Below are 22,098 nucleotides of genomic sequence, written 5' to 3'. Positions count from 1 at the left end.
CTAGATCCTCCTATAGGGCCTTAAGACACACATACACAACACACGCACACACACACACACACGCACGCACATGCACATGCACACACCTTATGTCTAGAATCAATCTTCATGGAAGAACTGACATACCTTCAAAAACAGTTTTGATATAATTATGCCTCTTCATGCATAATGAGTTACAGCAGGAAACATTTTTTTTTCCAAATTGCACTATACTTAAACATGCTTACAATAAGCTACCCAGGGTCAGACAACAGAGGTTTGAACCAACCCTGGCTAACTAAATAGTCATGTTGAACCAGACTTCCTGATTGTCTCACTTGGACTGACACTCTGCTAACCCGGGTGGTCGAAGGGATCCCCCACAGGTTCTCAGTGAAATGACACCACAGCAAGGACAATTCTAGAATCATAAACTATGAACCTCCTGCCAAGGTCTACAGCTGGGAGAAGGGTCAAGGAAGGGTTTTACCTGTTCCTTGTTTAGTTCTGAGGGAAGGAGCAAGATAGTAGAGGGCAACGGAGTAACAGAATTGAAAGGGGTGAGGGAGAAGCACTTGCCAACTGAAGGAGCTGGGGGCAGTTAGAACCTTGCCAGGGCCAGCAAGAGCATTTAACCTGTGGGGTCACGCAGGCCTGCTTCATACAGTCAGTATTATGTCTGTCTCCTTAAACCCAGGAAATGTAATGCTCACACTTAAATCTGATACCAGCCACCACCAGGATTCTTTTGGGAATACTTAATATCTACCCAGGCTCCTGTCACAGTGCATGTGGAGGTCAGGAAACCGGTGGGAGTCACTTCTCTCCTTCTGCATGTGACAACATGAAAATTCTCTCCTTCCACCTCGTGAGCGGTGGGGCTTGAACTAAGACCCTTGGGCTTTCTGTGGGGAGTGTCTTTACATGCTAGAGCACCTTGGATATCCTGATCTTTTTATAAAGTGGTTACTTTCAAAAGCTTCCACAAATCCTACCTAATATCATCTGACCTGGCCTGACTTTAAAATCAATTACATTTACAAGGGTAATTTGTGCTGTTGAACACAAAGATGACAGACTATTAAAATGCATGGATGTAAGTTTAGAGCCATTTTTCACACTAGTGTATATATCTTCCACTCTGAGGGATATCATTCTAGATAAAAAAGAATTCAGCATGGTGGGAGTGTCAAGGGTGAAGGTCACTCTGAGCCCTAGCTCTGTGGAACTAACAATAAATAAAGCCACGTCTCTGCAGGGCTGACCTGAAGCACTCCAGCCGAAGGCCTTGGGCGAAGCGGCCAGCTTGATACTCTTTTCCATCCATAATCGATGGGACGGTCTCTGTGTCCTGCACTATGACGGCCATTTCACTGTCTCGCTTTCCCAGCATGCTCCGGTCATTGATGTTGGCAGAACCTAAAAGGAGAAGCAGTGGACATGCATAAGCGTCTTGTCCTGACGGCCACCGTCAATACAGATCCTACTCCATGCTTCCTGGCTCACAGAACCCCAACTCTGTCAAAGCCATCTAGGGATGTGGGGGCCTCCTGAGGATTAGCCCAGTATGAACTTTAATCATTAAGCCATAGTAAAGCCTTAATTTTTGTCAGTGATTAGCTTAGGAGATAGCACCCAGCATGGTTCTGGAGCACCATGAAAGAAAACTCCTGGGGGCTTCTGAGAAAGAAGAATGTTGTGCCATCTTTCCAATTCTTTGGGTAATGGTTTCAGAAGATATATTCTACGGCCATTTTGCAACCACAAGGGACTAACCCAATAAGCTGAGGCTGACAGGCAGAAAGCAGACTAACAGCCTGATAGACAGCCCAGCAGAAAATGAGCTACTGCTAATCCAGGGGGCCCAAGTTTATTCCTAGCATCCAGCTGGTGGCTCACACCATCCTGTAACTCTAGCTCCAGGGGATCTGATGTCCTTGTCCGGATGATGTAGGCACCTATACACATGGAGATAGTGTACACACACACACACACACACACACACACACACACACACAGAGAGAGAGAGAGAGAGAGACAGAGAGACAGAGACAGAGAGACAGAGAGAAAGACAGAGAGAGAAAGAGAGAACACAAAATAATTTTTTTTAAAAACTACCATATCCAGAAGACTATAAACTAGCTAACACTGAAAGTTCCTTATATTGCTTATTAAATAATACAATTCCTTATTGTTTCACATACTTCAATTTTCTACTCACATCTCAAAGGATGCTGGCTAATCATGAAGGACTTTAAAGAAAAGAGCAAGGTTACCAGTTTAGTTGGTACAGAAGTTAATAGGTTTTTGGGGTTTTGTTTTATTTATACTAAATAAAAATTTTAATTTATTTAAAAGATTCAAGGTGGAGGCACACGTCTTTAGTCCCAGCACCCAGGAGGCAGAGGAGGGCAAATCTGAGTTCAAGCCCAGCCTGGTCTACAGAGTGAGTCCCAGCACAGCCAAGCATACTCAGAGAAACTTTGTCTTGAAAACAAACAGACAAAAAAACCATCAAGATCAAGCTTTCCAGTCCTCAACTTAAACAAGGGCTGTTAATACCAGGAGTGCTTCCATAGTCACCAGCCACTCCGCCATGGATAGCTACAACCCACAGTCACTGGTCACTCTGCCATGGATGGCCTCAACCCACAGTCACTGGTCACTCCGCCATGGATAGCTACAACCCACAGTCACTGGTCACTCTGCCATGGATGGCCTCAACCTACAGTCACTGGTCACTCCGCCATGGATAGCTACAACCCACAGTCACTGGTCACTCTGCCATGGATGGCCTCAACCTACAGTCACTGGTCACTCCGCCATGGATAGCTACAACCCACAGTCACTGGTCACTCTGCCATGGATGGCCTCAACCCACAGTCACTGGTCACTCCGCCATGGATAGCTACAACCCACAGTCACTGGTCACTCCGCCATGGATGGCCTCAACCCACAGTCACTAGTCACTCCGCCATGGATAGCTACAACCCACAGTCACTGGTCACTCTGCCATGGATGGCCTCAACCCACAGTCACTGGTCACTTTGCCATGGATGGCCACAACCCTCTACCACTGCTTATGTGGCTGGCCAGCAGCTCTGACATCAACTGCCCTCTACTCTGAAATCTCAGTTCCCTGAAGATGTGAATTGAAGACTAATGTATTTATTCTGTAGGCGTGAACGATGCACTTCTTTTTCCTACCGGATTCCTCATAATAGGAAAGCGCAGCAGTAGATCATAGTGAGGCGTGCGTGTGCACTGGTTAGTTCAGTGCTACACCATGAGGTTTGGCAGTATCTTTTTCAATTTTGTTTCGTTGAAAACATAATAAAGTGATTTTCCCACTTTCCTCCTCCTCTCCAACCCTCCCGATGCCCCTCCCTTTGCTTTTTCTCAAAGGTATGGCCTCTTTTAAATTGTTACATGTGCACATGCATGTAACAATGAGGATATTGTTATATGTATAAATATATAAATACAACCTGCTAGGTCCGTTTAGTGTTAGTTGCATGTGCATGAGTTCAGCACTTGGTACTAGATAACCTATATGCATTTCTCAGCTGCCTGCAGTTCTTTGTGTAGGTGTGGAATCCTGGGCGACTTCCCCCTTTCAGGTTATCTGGCTTTCAGGTTCAGGTCTTACTTGGGCAGCTGTGTCAGTGAAACCGGCCACCCCAGTCCTCAGGTGGGGTGAGTTTCTGGGAAGCAGCATTTCTATTGGAGTCCTCTCTAGCCTGAGCATCCCTTCCTAGGTATATGAATGAAGCTCCTGGTGCTCCTCTGGGACTTCACTCCCCTCCTGCCTTAGGGAGCAGTCAATGGGGGGGGCGCTAGGTCTACAGGATCCAGTGGTACCTCTCCAACCAAGATCAGAAGACTGTGGTGTGGGAGCCAACCTGGAACCCCCAGATATATAGAGTCATTACTCCCAGATGGAAGCAGCCCCTGAGTATTGAGGGCAGGAGTATACTCCTGCCATTGTAAGCTGAAATATTAGACACGGGAGTAAAGCGCAGTCTGCAAGAGCCAGTGAGCTGTCATTTCTATATGAAAATACATGAGTATCTTTTGTTTTCTATTTATGAACCTAGGATGTGTTCTTAGTGACAATATTACAAAATTCCCTTGTCGGTTTTAAATTAGATATTTGTCGTTTTTAATTTGAAGGTCTGTGTTATATGTTTTAAATTTTTTTATTTTATTAAGTATGTATTCTGTGTGTGGTGGGTTGAGGGGAGGAGGTGTCCACTGAGAAACATCAAATCCCCTGGATGTAAAGTTACAAGCAGGTGAAAGCCATTCCACATGGGTGCTGAGAATTGAACCCAGGTCCTGTGTAAGTGGAGGAGCAAGGGAGGATGTGGAGGACCAAGGGAGGAAGTGGAGGACCAAGGGAGGATGTGGAGGACCAAGGCCAGATGTGGAGGACCAAGGCCGGATGTGGAGGAGCAAGCTGATTGGCACCAGGACCAACTGAGAGAATGGCTGTGCAGCACATGCAGCTGAGGGAACTCCGAAGCTGCTTACTGAAATACTGATGGAGCAGGCGGCTCACTGTAAGGACAGCTGAAGGAGACCCTGCAGGAGCAAGGGGCTCTGTACGACGTTCAGCTGAAGGACCTCTTCAGAAGGGACGTGACAAAGACAATTCATGAACAGATTAAAAATGTCAAAATTCCATATCCTGAAGAAGAGCCACTACCTGGTGCCTCTAAGAAGACATGGGCTTAAAGGTGGGTCCCTCTTACTGGAAAAGACGTTGTTCAATTGTGAGGGGAAAGATGGCTCTGCACGCCTGTGTCTGCAGTGCTACAGACGGGTCCCAGATGAGTGCCCAGCCTCAAACATGTCCCTGAGTGCCCAGCCTCAAATACGTCCCTGCTCTCAGTGCCAGGAATACACTGGTGAACAAACTGAGGTTTCAGCGTAAATGAGCTACAAAAACAAAACATCAGAAACTGACCGTGCTTTTAACACAAATGAGGGTGATTCTTGTAATCATCAGAAAATAATAGTAACAAACCAAGTAGTAGTTACAGTTAAAAGGACAGGTCTGTTAGATCTGTAAATGGTAAACGTATAAACAACAATAACGAAAACAACTGGAAATTATGTAATAACTGTGTGCTAAAATATATAAGAAAAAAAAGACATGAGTTTACTATTTTCAAGAAATAAATCATGTGACTAAAATACAACCATACGACATATGTCAGCAGGTCTAGACTATAGAGCTACATAAAATAATTCTAGGCTATTTCTTTTTTCTGTCTCTTTTTTAATAATGACCATTTCAGATTTCTGTGAATGTCTGTATTTTTTCTGTATTTTTTATTGAAAATAGATTTTTTCATACATATTATATATCACATATATTGAGATATTATATATCTATTTCATACATATATGATATATTGATTATAGTTTCTCCTCCCCCACCTCCCTCCAGACTCTTCCCACTTCCCCACCCTGTCTCTCATTTGAAAACAGACAGTGGAGACTCTGGCCTGCCAGCAGATTGCTAAGTACCCAGAGGAGCCACAGGAGCCCAGGAGCGCAAGCGCACTCTCCCTCCTGAGCCCACGGGTACGTCCGCACTTCCTCTCCACTGGCTACTAGAGGAGAGGCCGCCAAGAATTCTCATGGTGCAGGTAAGCACAGTGCAGCCGGAGAACAGACAGTTCTGGCCCAAAGCCAGAGCTTGCCGACTGCCATCAGAACTCACAGTCTGCCCACAGAGAGCTGAATACCCAGGAGCAATCCCCCTCCTGAGCCCACAGGTCCACAGATCCACAGGAGAGACAAGCTCCAAATGGAAACCAAGACAACCTGGCAACATCAGAACCCAATTCTCCCACCGCAGCACATAGGAGATATCCCAACACACCAAAAAAAAAAAAAAAAAAAAAAAACAAGATTATGACTTAAAATCATACTTCATGATGACGATGGAAGTCCTCCAGAAGCACATAAATAACTCCCTTAAAAAATTACAGGAGAACACATGTAAACAAGTAGAAGCCCTTACAGAGGAAACACAAAATGTACACTGAATGAAGTACAGGAAAACACAACCAAACAGGTGAAGGAATTGAAAATGGAAATAAAAACAATAAAGAAATCACAAAGGAGACAATCCTGGAGATAGAAAACCTAAGAAAGAGATCAGGAATCATAGATGCAAGCATCACCAACAGACCACAAGAAATGGAAGAAAGAATGTCAGGGGCAGAAGAAACCATAGAAAACATTGACACATCAGTCAGAGAAAATGCAAAAATCAAAAAGCTGTTAACCCAAAACATCCAGGAAATCCAGGACACAATGAGAAGACCAAACCTAAGGATAATAGGTATAGAAGAGAGCAAAGACTCCCAACTAAAAGGCCCACTAAATATCTTCAACAAAATCATAGAAGAAAACTTCCCCAACCTAAAGAAGAGTTGACCATGAACATACAAGAAGCTTACAGAACTCCAAATAGACTGGACCAGAAAAGAAACTCCTCCCAACATGTAATAGTCAAAACACCAAATGTCCAACACAAAGAAAGAATACTAAAAGTAGTAAGGGAAAACGAACAGGTAACATTTAAAGGCAGAGTGATCAGAATTACACCAGACTTCTCAACAGACACTATAAAGGCTAGAAGATCCTGGACAGACGTCATACAGACCCTAAGGGAACACAAATGCCAGTCCAGGTTACTACATTTAGCAAAACTCCCGGAGAACCACCGCACTGATTTCCACAGTGGCAGTATGAGTTTGCACACCCATCGGCAGTGGATGGATGTTGCCTCACTCTACATCCAGCATGAGCGGTCATGCGCTGATCTTGGCCATCCTGACAGGTGCACAAGGAAATCTCAAACTAGTTTAAACTCTCTGAATTTCCCTGATGACTAAGGATGTTAAACATCTCAGCCATTTGTGTTACCTCTTTTGAGAATTCTCTATTTAAATCTATAGCCCGTTTTAAAAACGGGTATCTTGACACCCAGTTCTTTGAGTTCTTTACGTATTTAAGATACCAGCTCTCTATCAGATGTATATTGCTAAAACCTTCCTCTTTTGTAGCCTGCTCTGTTTGAATGAGTGTCCTTTGCCATACAGAAGCTTTTCGCTTTCATGAGGTCTCATTTATTAATTATTCTCAGAACCTGTGCTGATGGTGTCGGTGTACCTGGCTTTGTGTTCAGGTCATCGATCCATTTGAAGTAGACATCACTTATGGATGATAAGCCCCTATAGAGCAGTGGCTCTCAACTTCTATGAACCTTTGATACAGTTTCTCGTGTTGTGAACTCCAGCCATAAAATTTTGTTGCTACTTTACAACTGTAATTTTGCTACTGTTATGAAGTGTGTATGTATATGTGTATATTTTCAGACAGTCTTAGGTGACCCCATGTGATAGGGCTGTTTGGCCCAAGGTTGAGAAACATGGCTATAAGCAAGGTATAAGGTAGGGATGTTAGGCTATAGTACTGTTTTAAAACTATTCTGTTCAAATATTAAAAGACCTTATCTCTCCAGTCTCTCTAAATATGTATATACATATATAGAGTTATTCAAGCTATGTTTTCAGAAGTATGCACCCATATACACCGAGATATGAACATTTTCTTGCTTCAGAATCACATATTTCTCAAATCATAATCCAGACAAGACATTTCATTACTGTTAGAGATGATTTTTTTTTATTCCTGTCTCGTGGAAGCTAGAGATGAAAAAGGCATAGAACTGCCAAAAACTGTCAAAACACTTTATGACATTTAGTTTCTTAAAGACCAGGAAATTGTCTTAACATAGCTGAGAAGCTACATTTTATTTAAAACAGATGAACAGGATTCCCAGAAGTGGTAATGTGCTGCCTAGTTTTATGACAAGCTTGAGTCGTCTAACGGAAGGCACTTCAATTTATAAAGTGTCTTAATAGGATCAGGATGTATGGCATTTCCTTAATTAGTAATTGATGGGGTGGTCCCAGCCCATTTGTGTGTTGGTGCTGTGCTTGGACTGATGGTCCCAGGTTCTATTAAAAAAAAAAAAAAAAAAAAAAAAAAGCAGGTTGAGAAAGCCCTAAGGAGCAAACCAGTAAGCAGCATCCCTCCATGGCCTCTGCATCAGCTACTGTCGCCACATGCCTACCCTGTTTGGGTATTTGTTCTAGCTTCCTTCAGTGATGGACTACAATGTTGAAGTATAAGCCAAACTTGCTTTTGGTTATGGTGTTTCACTGCAGCAATTGAAACACTAACCAGGTAAGGTTATTAATTTAATGCATCTCTTCCACCTTTCTAATATTCAGTCATGTAACATAATATTAACATGAGAAATAATCCAATAATAATAACCCAGGATGTCCAGAGTATATAAACCTAGAAGAAGGCTTAGTATCCAATCCTCTGGCATAGAAGATCCAATCTGGAATGGATATGCCTCTCTCCCAAGCCAGTAAGAGGAAGAGAGCTCTACAGAAATACACCTTTATCCTTAGTCGGAGAAGAATATTGATCTTAAAATAGGGCTATGACATTTCACTGAAACACCCTTCTCTCTCCAACTCCACAGATATCAGCAAAGACATCTTGATTGGGGGTGTCCAAAATATAGGCATTAGAAAGAGTATCAGTAGGTGCACAGACAGAAATACCTTAACATTCTTCTGACCTTAACTGTTACCCAACTCTGGATCTGCAGGAAAGGTCAAATGGATGTGAGATCAAAACAAGCCACCTGCAAGGGTCTCTTGTTTGAAATAATTTCTTTGCAGATTTTTCTCTCCCTCCAACCTCAGAAATCTAGTCACTCAGATTCAAAATAAAAGTAAGGGAAGAGAATAATGAAAAATTAATAAAATCAGGGCTTGCGATACGGCTCAGTGAGTAAAGATACTTGCTGCCAAGCCAAGCCTAATTAATTATTTAAGTTCAATTCCTAGGACCCTCCACACAAAAATGCACAGCACACGCAAAATCAACCAACCAATCAATCAAACAAACAAACGAATAAGCAAACGGTTTTAAGAGAATCGATGAGATCGGGCCTATGAATAAATGAATAGTTTAAGCCCCAGCTTTTAATACTGTAATATGTACAAAGCCCCTCTTATTGCTTTGATTTCTAATACTTTATAGATTAAAAAAAAAAAAGCAACAAACAAAACAGTTTAGGGAGGATACAGTGGAACAGTCTAGCGTTGCATGACAGTGTTTCTGCTGTCAAGGAAGTGTGGGGAAGCAAGGGCAACTGAGGCTGCCACTCACAAGAAGCACAGCCACGCCCACATACTTACCAATAACAACCGTGTTATCGTCAGCAATTAACAGCTTGCTGTGGACATAGATGAGCTCAGTGACTAGGTTTCCTTCCAGCTCTGCATGTGTTCTCAGGCCACAAAACGATATGTAATTTATCCACTTGTTGCCGACTGTGAATTAAAGAGAAATCACTAAAATCGGTATCACCTAAGGTACATCGATTTGGTTGTTTTCCCAGATAGGCATATATGCCACTTAAGTGGGTTATTTAGAATACATGTACACAATATTGTAATACACACACACACACACACACACACACACACACACACACAAACACATACACACACACAAACTTAACCAGGAAAGTATAAGGGAATTTATATTAATAACTTGGACGAGTATCCACATCCCAATCCACCACTGTGGGAAGTCAGGGCAGGAGCTCCAGGCAAGAGTGTAAGCAGAATCCAAAGGAACAATGGTTGTTAACTCACTCTCTGGCTCATGCTTAGCTCACTTCTCATCCATCCCAGGACCACCTACCCAGGGTCGGGCTCTCTATATCAATTAACAGTAAGAACAGTCCCTTATAATGTCTACAGGCCAATGTGAGGTAAACAATCCCTCATTTGAGATTCTCTTCTGAGATGACTCTCTGCTATGTCATTAACGCTAACTAGAACATTGAGATGTCTTTCGTCTTTGGACTACTACTGAGGAGAGAAGGCAGAAAAGACAACAGAAGATTTCAGTGTTATGGCTGCTTCTGTCCCAGCTGATACCCGTGGAAGTACCAGAGGACAAATTCATGTTAGAAACATAAAATATATTTAGCACATTCAGCACCAGACAGCATTTTAGTCTGTTTACTATAGCTACAGAGACAGGCTGCTAATTAAATAACCTTCCCCTGGGTTAGGGGGGAGTGCTGGAAACTGTTGTCTTCAGGTCATGACCACCGACCTTGCTTGGGAAATCACAGCAGCTGTAGTTACAATAACAAGATGGGGCCCTGCAACATTTCATCATGGGTGGGGGTGGGGCTTATGAGGCCCCACCCTCCCTGAAGAGCTATTGGCCCTTGACAGTTACTGGGAAAAGCGGAGCCATTTTCTTCAGTGGGACAGCTACCAAAAAGATGTCTAGGCTCCTGAAGACGATGCTAACTAATCTCAGTGAGTCACAGAAAAACTTAACAACACAATATAAAAGCAGGAAGGGGATTGGTTGGGAAGGTAAAAATGAAAACACATTGTAGGCATGTATGCAACTGTCAAAGAATTCTCCCTTATAGATCATTAATGTTAGGAGAAAGGGAGATTTTTTTTTAAAGAGTGGACAGTACCAGATTTGTACTATAAATAGCAGCTCACTTGTCTCAAGATGTGACAAGATCTGCATTCCACACCCAACTATAGTCACTACCGCAGTCTGAGTGCTGTCATAAGGTCTCATGGTCCCTTCCCCTCACAGCTGTTGTTCTGCACCAAGTCTGAGCCTCAGAACAAATGAGAAAACCCAAGCTGCCATGAATCCTAATAGGAAGGTATTCGGTTTATCTTTTACTTGAGGAGATCATGAAACACAGTAATAGGCTGAGTGGAAACTCTATTTACTGAGCCTTCCATTTCTTATGCATGTTTTCTACTGTGTCATGGTTGCTCTATTAAGTTTAGGTATCTTGGAAAGAAACTCATTCTTAGGTTCACAAGGGGAGTCTGGCACTGACAGTTCATGCTTCTTGTACATGCATGGATGATCTCAGAGCAGCGGCTGAAAGAGCTGAGTTGGTGTGACAGTGCTTCACATCACACCATTCTACATACATGGAAACAGAAGTACTACATACATGAAGTATTCACAACCCCTCCATTATTGTTAACGTGTTAATGTTACATTAGAATAGTGTTTAGTTCCGGGTGCATTTAACCTGCAGCAGCAGGTTACATGAGATCCAGGATAGCTATGAGAAGACCCAACACAAAAATTACAAACCTCCTAAAGACATTGTCAGTTGGGAGATGGGGGCACAACTTTTTGTAACTTAGTTACACGATTCTCAAGCACAAATTTTGTAGATGACAAGATCAAAAGATTGGACATGCCTGGACCATTTCTCTCTTTCAAAAAAAAACCCTCTGGTTAAAGAGAAGGGAATGTGTCCTCTTTGAAGTTCTTCATGTCCATAAAATTTCTGGAAAATATTTCCAAAAATGCCTCATTTGTATAGATATTGTAGAATCTGTTTCTCCAGCACCGGGGCTCCCCCATTTTCAGTGGTTCCTATCCTCATTGCTACACGGGGCCTCCGAGACTGAGATTTTGGTTCCTCTGTATCATCTAGGGCTGCCTCGTGATCTAGAATATAATGTTTTCAGTCTTAAAAGAGTTTTTCAATAGAGACATGGAGAAAAGCCTTTGCCAAAGTGTGTATGTGTGTGTGTGTGTGTGTGTGTGTGTGTGTGTATACATGAATTTTTCTACTAAAATTTCACAAGATCCACTAAACAGAGGTTCTTAGTGCACATAAGGCCCACCCCATCTTCCTAAGACTTGCTGAGATTACCAAGATGCATGTGTGGTTCAGTGGAAGATGGCCTGTAGAAATGTTTAAGGCCCCAGGGGGTAAAAGGGAGAAAGGGAAGGGAGAAAGAGGGTGAGGGGAAAATAGAAGAGGGGGAGGAGAGGGGAAACGTAAAAAAAAAAAGTGTCAACATACACAGGGTGAAGGTTTGGATAGAGCCCTGAAATTGTCCTACAGACTGAAATCAGCACTGTCTCGGGAAAAGGCCACTGCTTCTCAAACCTGACAACCCGAGTTTGATGCCTGGAACCCGTGGAAAGGCAGAAGGAGCAAACAGACTTCGGAGTGTTGTCCTCTGACCTCCACACTCGAGCTGTGGCATGGGCTTCCACCAGTCATTATAAACGAGTACATTACACCAAGATCTGAACGTGTTTAGAAATCATTTTGAAAAGATCGGTTATGTTGACTAGCTTCTGGCCGTCTGAATTTTAAGATGTGTCATAGTCACAACTCAGGCTTGTGGAGTTCCCCAGCAGGCTTAGGGCACATCAGCCAGGCAGCTGTCAGCCAGGGTGCCCAGAGCACAGTCCATGCCACCTTCCCATCTGTGAGTAACCAGTAACGGCAATGGACCTCACCTGTCACACCCCTGTGCGCCTAGTGAAGGAAATCAAGGAACGCTGAGAACTGGTAGTTTACCAGGAGAAAAGCTGAATTCACAGGAAAACAAATACACAGTCAGTGGTGTTAGCGTGCACTACGCCAAGTGACAGTGAGGAACGTGAGAGATTTCAGAGGAAAGCAAAACCCCAGTAACACAGACACTCTTAACACTATTGTGAGGGAAGGGAAAGACCGGTCCCAGGGAGGTTCCCAGATGATGTCATGGGATATGAGACTCTCCAGACGCCCAGTCGGAGACTAACAGTGCTGCCTGGGTACCAGAAGGAAGGTGAGCTCCACACAGGCAATCTTGAGGGAGAGAACAAAACAAAATAACACCAAGAGTTATCACAGGCTTATTGCTTAAATTTGGAGCTCTTGGGCACTTGTGTATTCATAACCCCGCCTGAATACCCCGGGCCACTAATGTACACTAACTTGGCCCTAAAGCCTAAAATTCTATAATTCAAAACAATTTTACAAATGATAAGGAAAGGAGCATTAAGTCTCTGGAGATCGCAGGATCAGAGGATGGCTAGCGCTGGAATTCTTTTCAGGGATTTTCATTCTGTCACAGCTGCAGCCTTATTCAAAATAACTGACGTAGCAGCAGGAGCTGCAGCTCTGTAACCAGTTAGAGATGAGGAAGCCAGGCCTGTAAAGCCCACTGCACACTAACAAAAACAAACGCAGCACGGTGACCTTCTGATTCAGAAAGGGGCACTGTGTAATTAATCTTTTCTCTCCAAGTTTAGAACATGAACATTTCCCCCACAGAGAGGCCTTATTTTGACTTGTTCCCAGGGTGCTTAGAAACTTTCCCCCAAGCAGGCTTACCATTGAAATTGTTTCTTGTGTTAAAATCCAATTTATTTCCCCTGAATGGCAAAGGCGAGATGAAGGGTCTGGAGCCAAAGAAAAGGCTTTATTCAAGCGCAGGATGTTTTCGCCGTTGAGAAAGGAAAGAACCAGCATGCTGATTCCTTACTTCCCTATAGCCTCACCTTCGCCTTACAAGCATCAGGCAGTGTGGGTGCCTTTTCCACTCTGTCTTATCGATGTATTTTATGTAGACTGATTCCATAGAGACCAAGGTGACACTCTGGGACATCTACTCTGTGCTGGGTACAGTTAGGCACCCTGCATAACTATGCCTGAACACACCATCAGTAAAAACTTCCTAAACTTTCCAACACTGGTAGACATGTGTGTGCCTATATGATATACCTGTAGGGGAAGCTCAAGTCTATTTATTTATTGATTGATTGATTTATTTACTCACTCACTTACTTATTTTGAGAGACAGAGTCTTACAACGTAACCCTGCCTGTCCTGGAACTCACTATATAGACTGAGCTGGCCTTGAACTTACAGAGTCCTGCCTCTGCCTGCTGATTGCAGGGGTTAAAAGGTACACACCATCACACCCAGTTAAACCTGTAGTTCTTAAAGCTAACAAATCCTCTAAAAGTTCGTTAAAATCTGTAAATATTTTTAAAAGTTCTGTAGCATGAAATTTTCCATTTTTGGTTGTACAGTTCAGGGCTGGGAATAAGGCTTAATGGCAGAGTGCTTGCTTACTGCTCTCTATTCAATCCTGGAAGTGCAAATGAAGACTACAATTCAGTAGGTGGGTTTTGGCCATTTCATTTGTTTGAGACAAGGTTTCACTACGCAGACCAGGCTAGCTTCCAACTCAACAAGATCCATCTGTCTTTGCCTCCCAAGTGCTGTCTTTAAAGGCATATACTACCACAATCCACAGATTATTTCATTTGAGGCAGAGACATACATATATATATATATACATATATACATATATATAACCACATTATAACCACACACACACACACACACACACACACACACACACACACACACACACATCACCATCCAATGACCTAATTTTAAGACATTTATATCCCCATGACCATATACTTGGCATCTGACCCTATCTACTATCTCCAGACCTTAGCAATCACCATAAAGCTATGGATTCACCTATTAAAGATATTTCATAAAAATGCAGCCATAGTAACATGTGGCCTTTTGTGCCTGGCTTCCATCAGTTAGCCCAGTACCTACATGATTCACATTGTAGCACATACTGCTTCATAGGTTTTTATAGTTTATCAATATCAGCCCATCATTATGACTGATAGAGAATGGTGGAGCAGAATGCCTACTGTGCTTTACTGGCCTTCATGTGTGCACACATATGCTCATACAATGTGTACATTGATCAGTTACTGGAGATTGTATGGCTTCCCCTTTATGCTATCTTGACAATGACCACTCGTGTAAATTTGGAACAGATGCTTTTTTTTTAACCTGTACCGAAGAAAATCTGTAAATATTTCCAAAAGTTCTTAGCATGAAATTTACAGACTGTATACAGGTTGTGGTGACGGTTATGCAGCTCTGTGAATATACAGAACTTATACAGAGCTCCATGTCTAACCCCTGAGAAACCATCGAACTGTTTTCAAATGACACTGTACCAATTTGATTCCCAACAGCAGTGCACGAGGGTTCCAGCGTTTATGCGTCCTCGACAATACCTCATTATTTTAGCCATCCTAGAGGGGTGAGGTTGAATCTCACAGTGACTTTCACTTGGTTTTCTCCAATGACAAAAGATACTGAGTATTTTTCATGTATGTACTTGTCATCTCCGTGTCTCTTTGAAATTAAATGTCTATTAGGTATTTTATTTATCTAAAAAATGAGTTAATTTTATCTTTTATTATGAGTTTTGTGAATTTTTTACATAGGCTGGATAGTAGTCCCATATCTATGTATCTATCTATCTATCTATCTATCTATCTATCTATCTATCTATCGATAAATATAATCAAACTTTTTCCTCATTCTTTCCTTCTTTTCTCTCATACCCACTAAGAATGTACTTAGAGAAAGAGCTGCAGCAATGTCTCCTTTCTTCTCTACAATCGTCTCAAAGGTCATAAAGATGGTTATGTCATGGACTGTTTTCATCAAGTACAAGAAAGTACTACAAGAATCCCCGGACTTCTGCGTAAACAGATGCAGTAGATACCTGCTGGCCTCGCAGATCTGCTTCCCTCATCCTTAAGACAGGGATGACCCATGCGGGGTTGTGCTGGAGATAAGCAGGGAATACATACCGTCCTGTGAGACCCTTCAGTAATTATTGACATTATAAAAGTAAATCAGTCAATAAAAGTTGCAGAGTATTTGTAGTGTGTCTCACTCACGCACCTCGTGAGTAGGTGTTCTCTGTTGAAAACCGGCTTGGGTGATTTAATGAGAAAAGTGGTTTACCTCTGTTGAGCATTTCGTGAAGGGGCTTACATGTAAAAACACTACGTGACACTCGCAGAGACCAGGATAGTTTTTATTTATCCATTTGAGATGTGTGCATGAGGGATTTTCTGGATTATACTAGTTAAGTAGGAAGGTCTACTCCTAGTACTGTGGACAGCACCAGTCCATGAGCCGGGTTCCAGACTGAACAAAAGGACAAAGGGTACATCAGCATCTGCCTCTGCTTCCTGACTGTGAATTCCGGTGACCGGCCACCACAGCACTGCTGTCATGTCTTCCCTGCCATGACGGGTGGGACCTTTGTGCTGTGAGCTGGAATAAATCCACTCTTCCCTAACCTGCTGTCAGCTACTTTTCACAATGACAAAGAAAATAAATAAAAGATGCCTGCTTTCCACCTTTAATCCTGCTAGCTCCTGATGTTCCCTAGAAACAATTGCAGAAGGACAAAAATGTGTGACTTACGCTCTGGCTTTAACTGTCCAAGGATGGAGCTCTCCCCTCTGCACATGGTTCTGAAAAAAATGTAAAGGCCCAGTTATGCAGGTCCCTACACAGGTAAAGACACAGTTATAAAGATTCTCAACAACCAAATCTGACAGCGATACCTATGGAAGTGATCCTTACCCAAGCAGGGACAGAACATGTACTTTCATGAGAAAGTGCTATGCCCATTTTCAAAAGTTAAAACCGTAATAGGAATTTACTTTTGTAATGTTACTGGGGAAAAAAAAAGGTAGTTATTTTGACATGAGCCAGTGGAAGAGTTATAAAATTGATACCAGGTTTTAGGAAGAGAGATAGGCTGTGAATGAACTTTCCCTTAGCAAACCTTGTGCCGGGAATGATAAATTTAGGAGTCTTCACAGATAAGAGCACATATACAGTCATCGGCTTTCTGGGGTGAGAAGGGCAAACTCTTGGCAGAGCACCAGGGATAGAGCAAACTATTACACTGGGTTATTTCCATGGACTCAGCAAAAAACCTGGACATGAGAAAAATCGAGATTTAAATAACTGGCTCTGTTGATGATTTTTTTTTTTTTTTTTTTTTTTTTGTTTCTCAGCCCGTTAAATATTGATGACCAATGGACAAGGTAAGGGGCCCTGAAGCCAGCCATCCCTGGTGGCTCTATCATGGTTACAGGAAAATAGAGAGAGAGAGAGAGAGAGAGAGAGAGAGAGAGAGAGAGAGAGAGAGTTTCTTCAGTGCTATGCCACCAAAAGGTTGGAGCCTCCACAAACCCCTCTCATGAATGCCCCTGGGAACAGCACTAACGGAATTCATGGGTTCACAAGAGGTTGCGATGGTCAGAGAAAGAGGACACTGGAACGGGGGCAGATATGATCAAATTATCAGTTGAGTGTGAGAAAAATGCCATAACAGACACATTATTATTTATACTTAGTATGTGCTCATAAAACTTTAAAATTAAAACTGAAAATATTAGATCTGGATGATAGTAAACATGTATATAAAAAGGAAAAAAATTCTTTGTTCCATCTGTAGTATAAAAATAATTAACAATGTAGCTATGCCTGGGAAGTCTTATAGCCTCCAAATAGAGATGTTTTTCATAAGAAAGGTTATATAGTTTGGGTTGCTGAACAACAGCCAAATGTGTATTTCATTCAGCTGGTTCAAAAAGATCAAGAAACAGTCATAGGAACTGACTATTCCAAAAGTAATACTTGAATTGCCAACAAAGCAGATAGAGTGCAGTTAAACATAACCAAAGTGACAGTTATGTCCTAAGTCAGACAACATCAGAGATGAACCCATCTGCAGCCTAAATATGTAAACCAAAGGCTGTTGTTGTAACCAGGTGAATTTACCTCTGGGTAACGCATCAGCCGTAATATTTACTTAAAGTCCTGGCACAGGTGGATGTCAGTGGGAGAAAGAAACCAACTGCAGGGCACAGTGGCTCATGTCTTTAATCCCATGCAGAAGACCTGGGTTCATCCCCAGCACTGCAAATCAGGCACGGTGGCACACTTGTATAATCAAAGCACTTGGGAGCTAAAAGCTAGAAGATCACAAGTTCAAAGTTAGCCTCAGCTGCATGGGTAGTTCCAAGATAGCCTGGGCCATCAACCACCATCACAACACCCCCCCCCAAGGACACCATTAAATTGTCATCAGAATCGCCTGGGGGGGTCTTTAAAGCCAGGAAAGACACACGTCACCCTCCACCCTAGTGTGACCAAGGAGGCCCTGAACCCTTCTCTGTTTGGTCCACTATGAAGTCTCATTCTGCCCCCTCCACAACCCCAAAAAGGATGATTAGAAAAGTATGAAACACAAAAAAAAGCGTTCAGGTTGTCATGTCTGCTCTAACGGAAAGTGCTCAAAGTGTATCTGCATCACACTAGCATTTACTTCTCCTGGTTTGTTCTTCTCTACTGCCTGAGAAATACAGAGGGATTCATGGTACAGAGATATTTTTCATCAATGTGCTGTACTAAATGAATATAAAAGAGGTACTAGCTGGGCATTCAGGAGACAGAAGCAGGGGTATCTCTGAAGTTCAAGGCCAGCCTGGTCTATAGCAAGTTCCAGGCAGCCAGGGCTACATAGTGAGATGGAGAGGGGGAGGTGAAGGAAGGGGAAGGGAGGAGAGGGGAAGAGACTGAGAGACAGACAAAGAGCGATTAGTACTGTGACACTTGAGTTCCATCAGTAACGGCTGAGGTTCTAACAGCACGCTAACTGAACACATCTGCAGAAAAGCTGCAGCATCCTCCTCGGAGTTCGGGGTACCTGTAGTTAAAGTGCATGATTGCCTGCAGCGCGTTTCCTCCACCCGTGGAAATGTCTCCTTCGAATCCGGGCAGCAGTGGCATCACAACGTACACCCGATATCTCTGGCCTTCCCTGCAAAAGCCACATGCACAGGAAGTCACAAATCAATCGATTGATCAATCAATCAATCAATCAATCAATAAAACCAAGTACCAGCTACACCACCATCTAAGCAGACCATGGGACTTTAAAGTAAAAAAAAAAAAAAAAAAAAAAAAAGCTTCCACACAACCTCCCACACTCACACTCAGCTTGATGACTTCGGGTGCCAGCTATCGCTACGGAGCATTAGCTGAATGATAAACTTGGTTTGGCAGTAAAGAGGGAATGGTGCGTACATTCATAATCCTTTGCAGGACAGGCGGCAATTTAAAATAAGTCTTGCTGATCTCACGGAAGAGGGTGTAGGAAGTGGCTTGTATCAAAGTTTAGAAAAGGGTGTTGCCACAGTGAGGCTATGTGCATATGCATAATTTTTAAATCACATTTTATTTCAATATGTGTATCCATAAGTGTAGATATATAGACATATATTATCACATATATCAAGTTTCAGCCATAGAGATGCAGCCCACACTTGGGAAAATTGTAGGCATTTGATTCATGACTGTGGGGTTCCCAGTGCCTGTGTCTTAGAAGCAAATATACACAGGATTCAGTTTGTTTTCCAAAACAAGAGTCATCATTGTTTAGGGATGCTAAGATTCCAGCCACAAAATGTTACCAGGGATTCTTCAAGAACTCTGAGTGACTAGTATTAATTTTATTTCATTTTTAAACACTTATGCATGGGTACGTGTGTGTGTGTGTGTGTGTGTGTGTGTGTGTGTGTGTGTGTGTGTAAAACTTATGAGAATCTCTTTCTACCATGTGAATCCTGGAGATTGAACACAGACTATCAGTGTTGGCAACGAGCATCTTTATTGTTTGACCCATCTCAGTGGCCCTTATTTTATTTAAAAAGATATATTCTTGTGTGGGTGGGGCACAGGCACACACACCACAGCCCATGTATGGAGTTCAGAGAACAACCTTATGGAGTTGGTTCTCTCCTTCCACTGTTTTTTACATGGACTCTTAAGATTGAACTTGAACTTAGGTCACTAGACATGTGTGACAAGCACCTTTACCCACCAAGCAAGTCCCAGCTAGCAAGGGTTCATTTTAATATCCCCAGCATATGTAACACAGTATCTCCAGTCCCCAGCATATGTAACACAGTATCTCCAGTCCCCAGCGTATGTAACACAGTATCTCCAGTCCCCAGCATATGTAACACAGTATCTCCAGTCCCCAGCATATGTAACACAGTATCTCCAGTCCCCAGCATATGTAACACAGTATCTCCAGTCCCCAGCATATGTAACACAGTATCTCCAGTCCCCAGCATATGTAACACAGTATCTCCAGTCCCCAGCATATGTAACACAGTATCTCCAGTCCCCAGCATACGTAACACAGTATCTCCAGTCCCCAGCATATGTAACATAGTATCTTCAGGCCACCTTTTAAAAGAAAATGAAGCTACTTAGCAATAGAAGGCAACTATAACAATAGAAGTGCAGCTTTTTTTTGATGTGTATTCAGAAACCTAGACTACTGTGCTCTGATACGCACCTGCAGACTTTTGATACTGAAGCAGGACATTGTCATCTACTAAGATTATGCTGGAGAATGGAAAAGCCCTCTCATAATGCTTTGTGTAAGCTTAACATTTTGCATCAGGCTGTGTTATATAGCTATCCTTGGCCACAGGACGGGTAGCCCACTAGTCAGCATGTACCATGAGAGTCCCAAACTATTAAAGCCTCTGGCTTTGTTTTGTGAATACATGGGAAAAAGAGAAAGCTCGGAAAGGGCTCTTGATCCCTGACAGTGCACAAATACAGTTTGCTTGAACACATTCTCACTGCTGGCTAATTCTCAAGTGTTACCCTGTTTAAACCATTTACCATACCTAATTGCCATAGCTTGTCTTTGGAGTGTGAGTCAGTGGCGGAGAAATGAGGCACTTGAGGGAAACTGCTGTAATGTCAGGGATTACTCACTAGATGGCAAACATAGTTTGAGTTGGGAAGAACACAGAGAAGATGTGAACAGCCTTGGTTACAGCCTTGGTTGGGAGAGAAGGCAGAGTCTTTAAAGGGTAAACAGGGCACAGGAGAAGAACAGGAAGCCCTGTGCTATTTTCCCACAGGCGTATTTGAAAAACGAGCTGGATGAACACAAACGGACACTTACATGCCACTTTTCTAGACAAAAGCCAGGTTCCAGTGAGATCTAGTGGTGCCCACAGTACCCCACCCATGTGTTAGTGAAACATGGTAATTCAGCTCCTAGACCAGAAGGGAAATCACTTCCAGGTCACCTTCCTCAGTGGAGCCGCCTGGCTCTGCAGTCAGAACCGGTTCACACTTGCCTCTTCTTTCCCAGACCATGGCCAGGAAGTTGACCCATAAGCTCTGTGTCTTGCTCATTCCTGACAAGCTCACGGCCTAGGCTGAGGGCTGACCTGTTCCAACACACTGGGTGGGTGTTCACATAGCTTTCTATTTTGAGCAGCCCTTCAGTAGAGAACCCACGATGTCAGTGTGCACTATTGGCTGGGAGGGTGGGGGTGGAGTCAGATTGAAGAAACATTTCAGTGAAGAATAGGTCAAGCTGTACTTGATGTTTTTTTCTTAATTACATTTCATCTGAATTTTCGTTATGGTAAATACAAAAAACATAAAATTGGACATTTTGTACATTGTAAGAGTCTTCACCATAATTATGGTCCTGGTTTTATGGGATACCTTCCTTATCCAAAGCTTTTCATCATCATGGATAGAAACCCCTCACTCCCACTACCTACCTCTCATCCCAACCTCCCACCTCCTAGAGCCCCCGATGAGCTCTAGTTTACTTGATTTGGATTTTACATGTCTGTGAAATCGTATATTTGTCCTTCTTCATCTAACTTGTTTTTCTTAGCATACCACCCTCAAGGTTCACCCACACTCGGGCAGGCTCCAGAGGTGCTTCAGCATTGTGGTTGAATACTCTTCTGTATTGCATATACACATTCATCTGCTAGTGCACCGATGGGTCGCCTTTGCCTTGTGGATGTTGGGAATAAAACTGCTATCGGTATTGAATTATTAGGCAGGTGTGGTGCTACACACCTTTAATCCTAGCCCTCAAAGGCAGGCTCGTGTCTTAGAGTTCTAAGCCAGCCAGGACAACATAGTAAGGCCCACCTTCAAAAAACTTGCAAACACCGAAACAAGCACAAAGTTTGGTCACACATTGTGTGTTCATTTGCACACTGTGTCAGACTGGTTGTCAGCTCTCAGTGGGCACACTCATTAATGGGAATAATGGGCGATTCTATGTTTAGTTCTCTGAGAAACCAACAAATAAATCATATTTCCAGTGTGTAACATAGTGTCAAATCTGAGAGGATTAGACAGGGGAAACAACAAAAGCTCTCCACTCCTTTTGTCCCTCCCTCTGTTCCCTTCCCCAAGGAGAAGTCTTTCACTGAGTGAGCCCTGTGGACCTG

The 22,098-nt window shown here is 42.8% G+C and overlaps 1 protein-coding gene across 2 annotated transcripts in view; it reads right to left on the bottom strand.

Annotated features, from left to right (window-relative positions):
• Window positions 1-22,098, bottom strand: part of PLD1 (phospholipase D1) — a 146,629-nt gene that overhangs the window by 14,363 nt on the left and 110,168 nt on the right. For both annotated transcript variants that reach the window (XM_080929213.1, XM_080929214.1), the window contains 4 exons: window positions 18,513-18,626; window positions 16,214-16,263; window positions 9,285-9,419; window positions 1,245-1,398 (listed from right to left, as the gene is read on the bottom strand). In XM_080929213.1, the coding sequence (XP_080785339.1) occupies window positions 1,245-1,398; window positions 9,285-9,419; window positions 16,214-16,263; window positions 18,513-18,626 (453 nt within the window). The remainder of the gene's footprint in view (window positions 1-1,244; window positions 1,399-9,284; window positions 9,420-16,213; window positions 16,264-18,512; window positions 18,627-22,098) is intronic.

The sequence above is a fragment of the Micromys minutus genome (genome assembly GCF_963924665.1).
Source record: "Micromys minutus genome assembly, chromosome: 15".
Taxonomy (NCBI): domain Eukaryota; kingdom Metazoa; phylum Chordata; class Mammalia; order Rodentia; family Muridae; genus Micromys; species Micromys minutus.
Note: the sequence above shows the minus strand (reverse complement) of the source record. Positions and strands in the feature narration are given on the sequence as shown.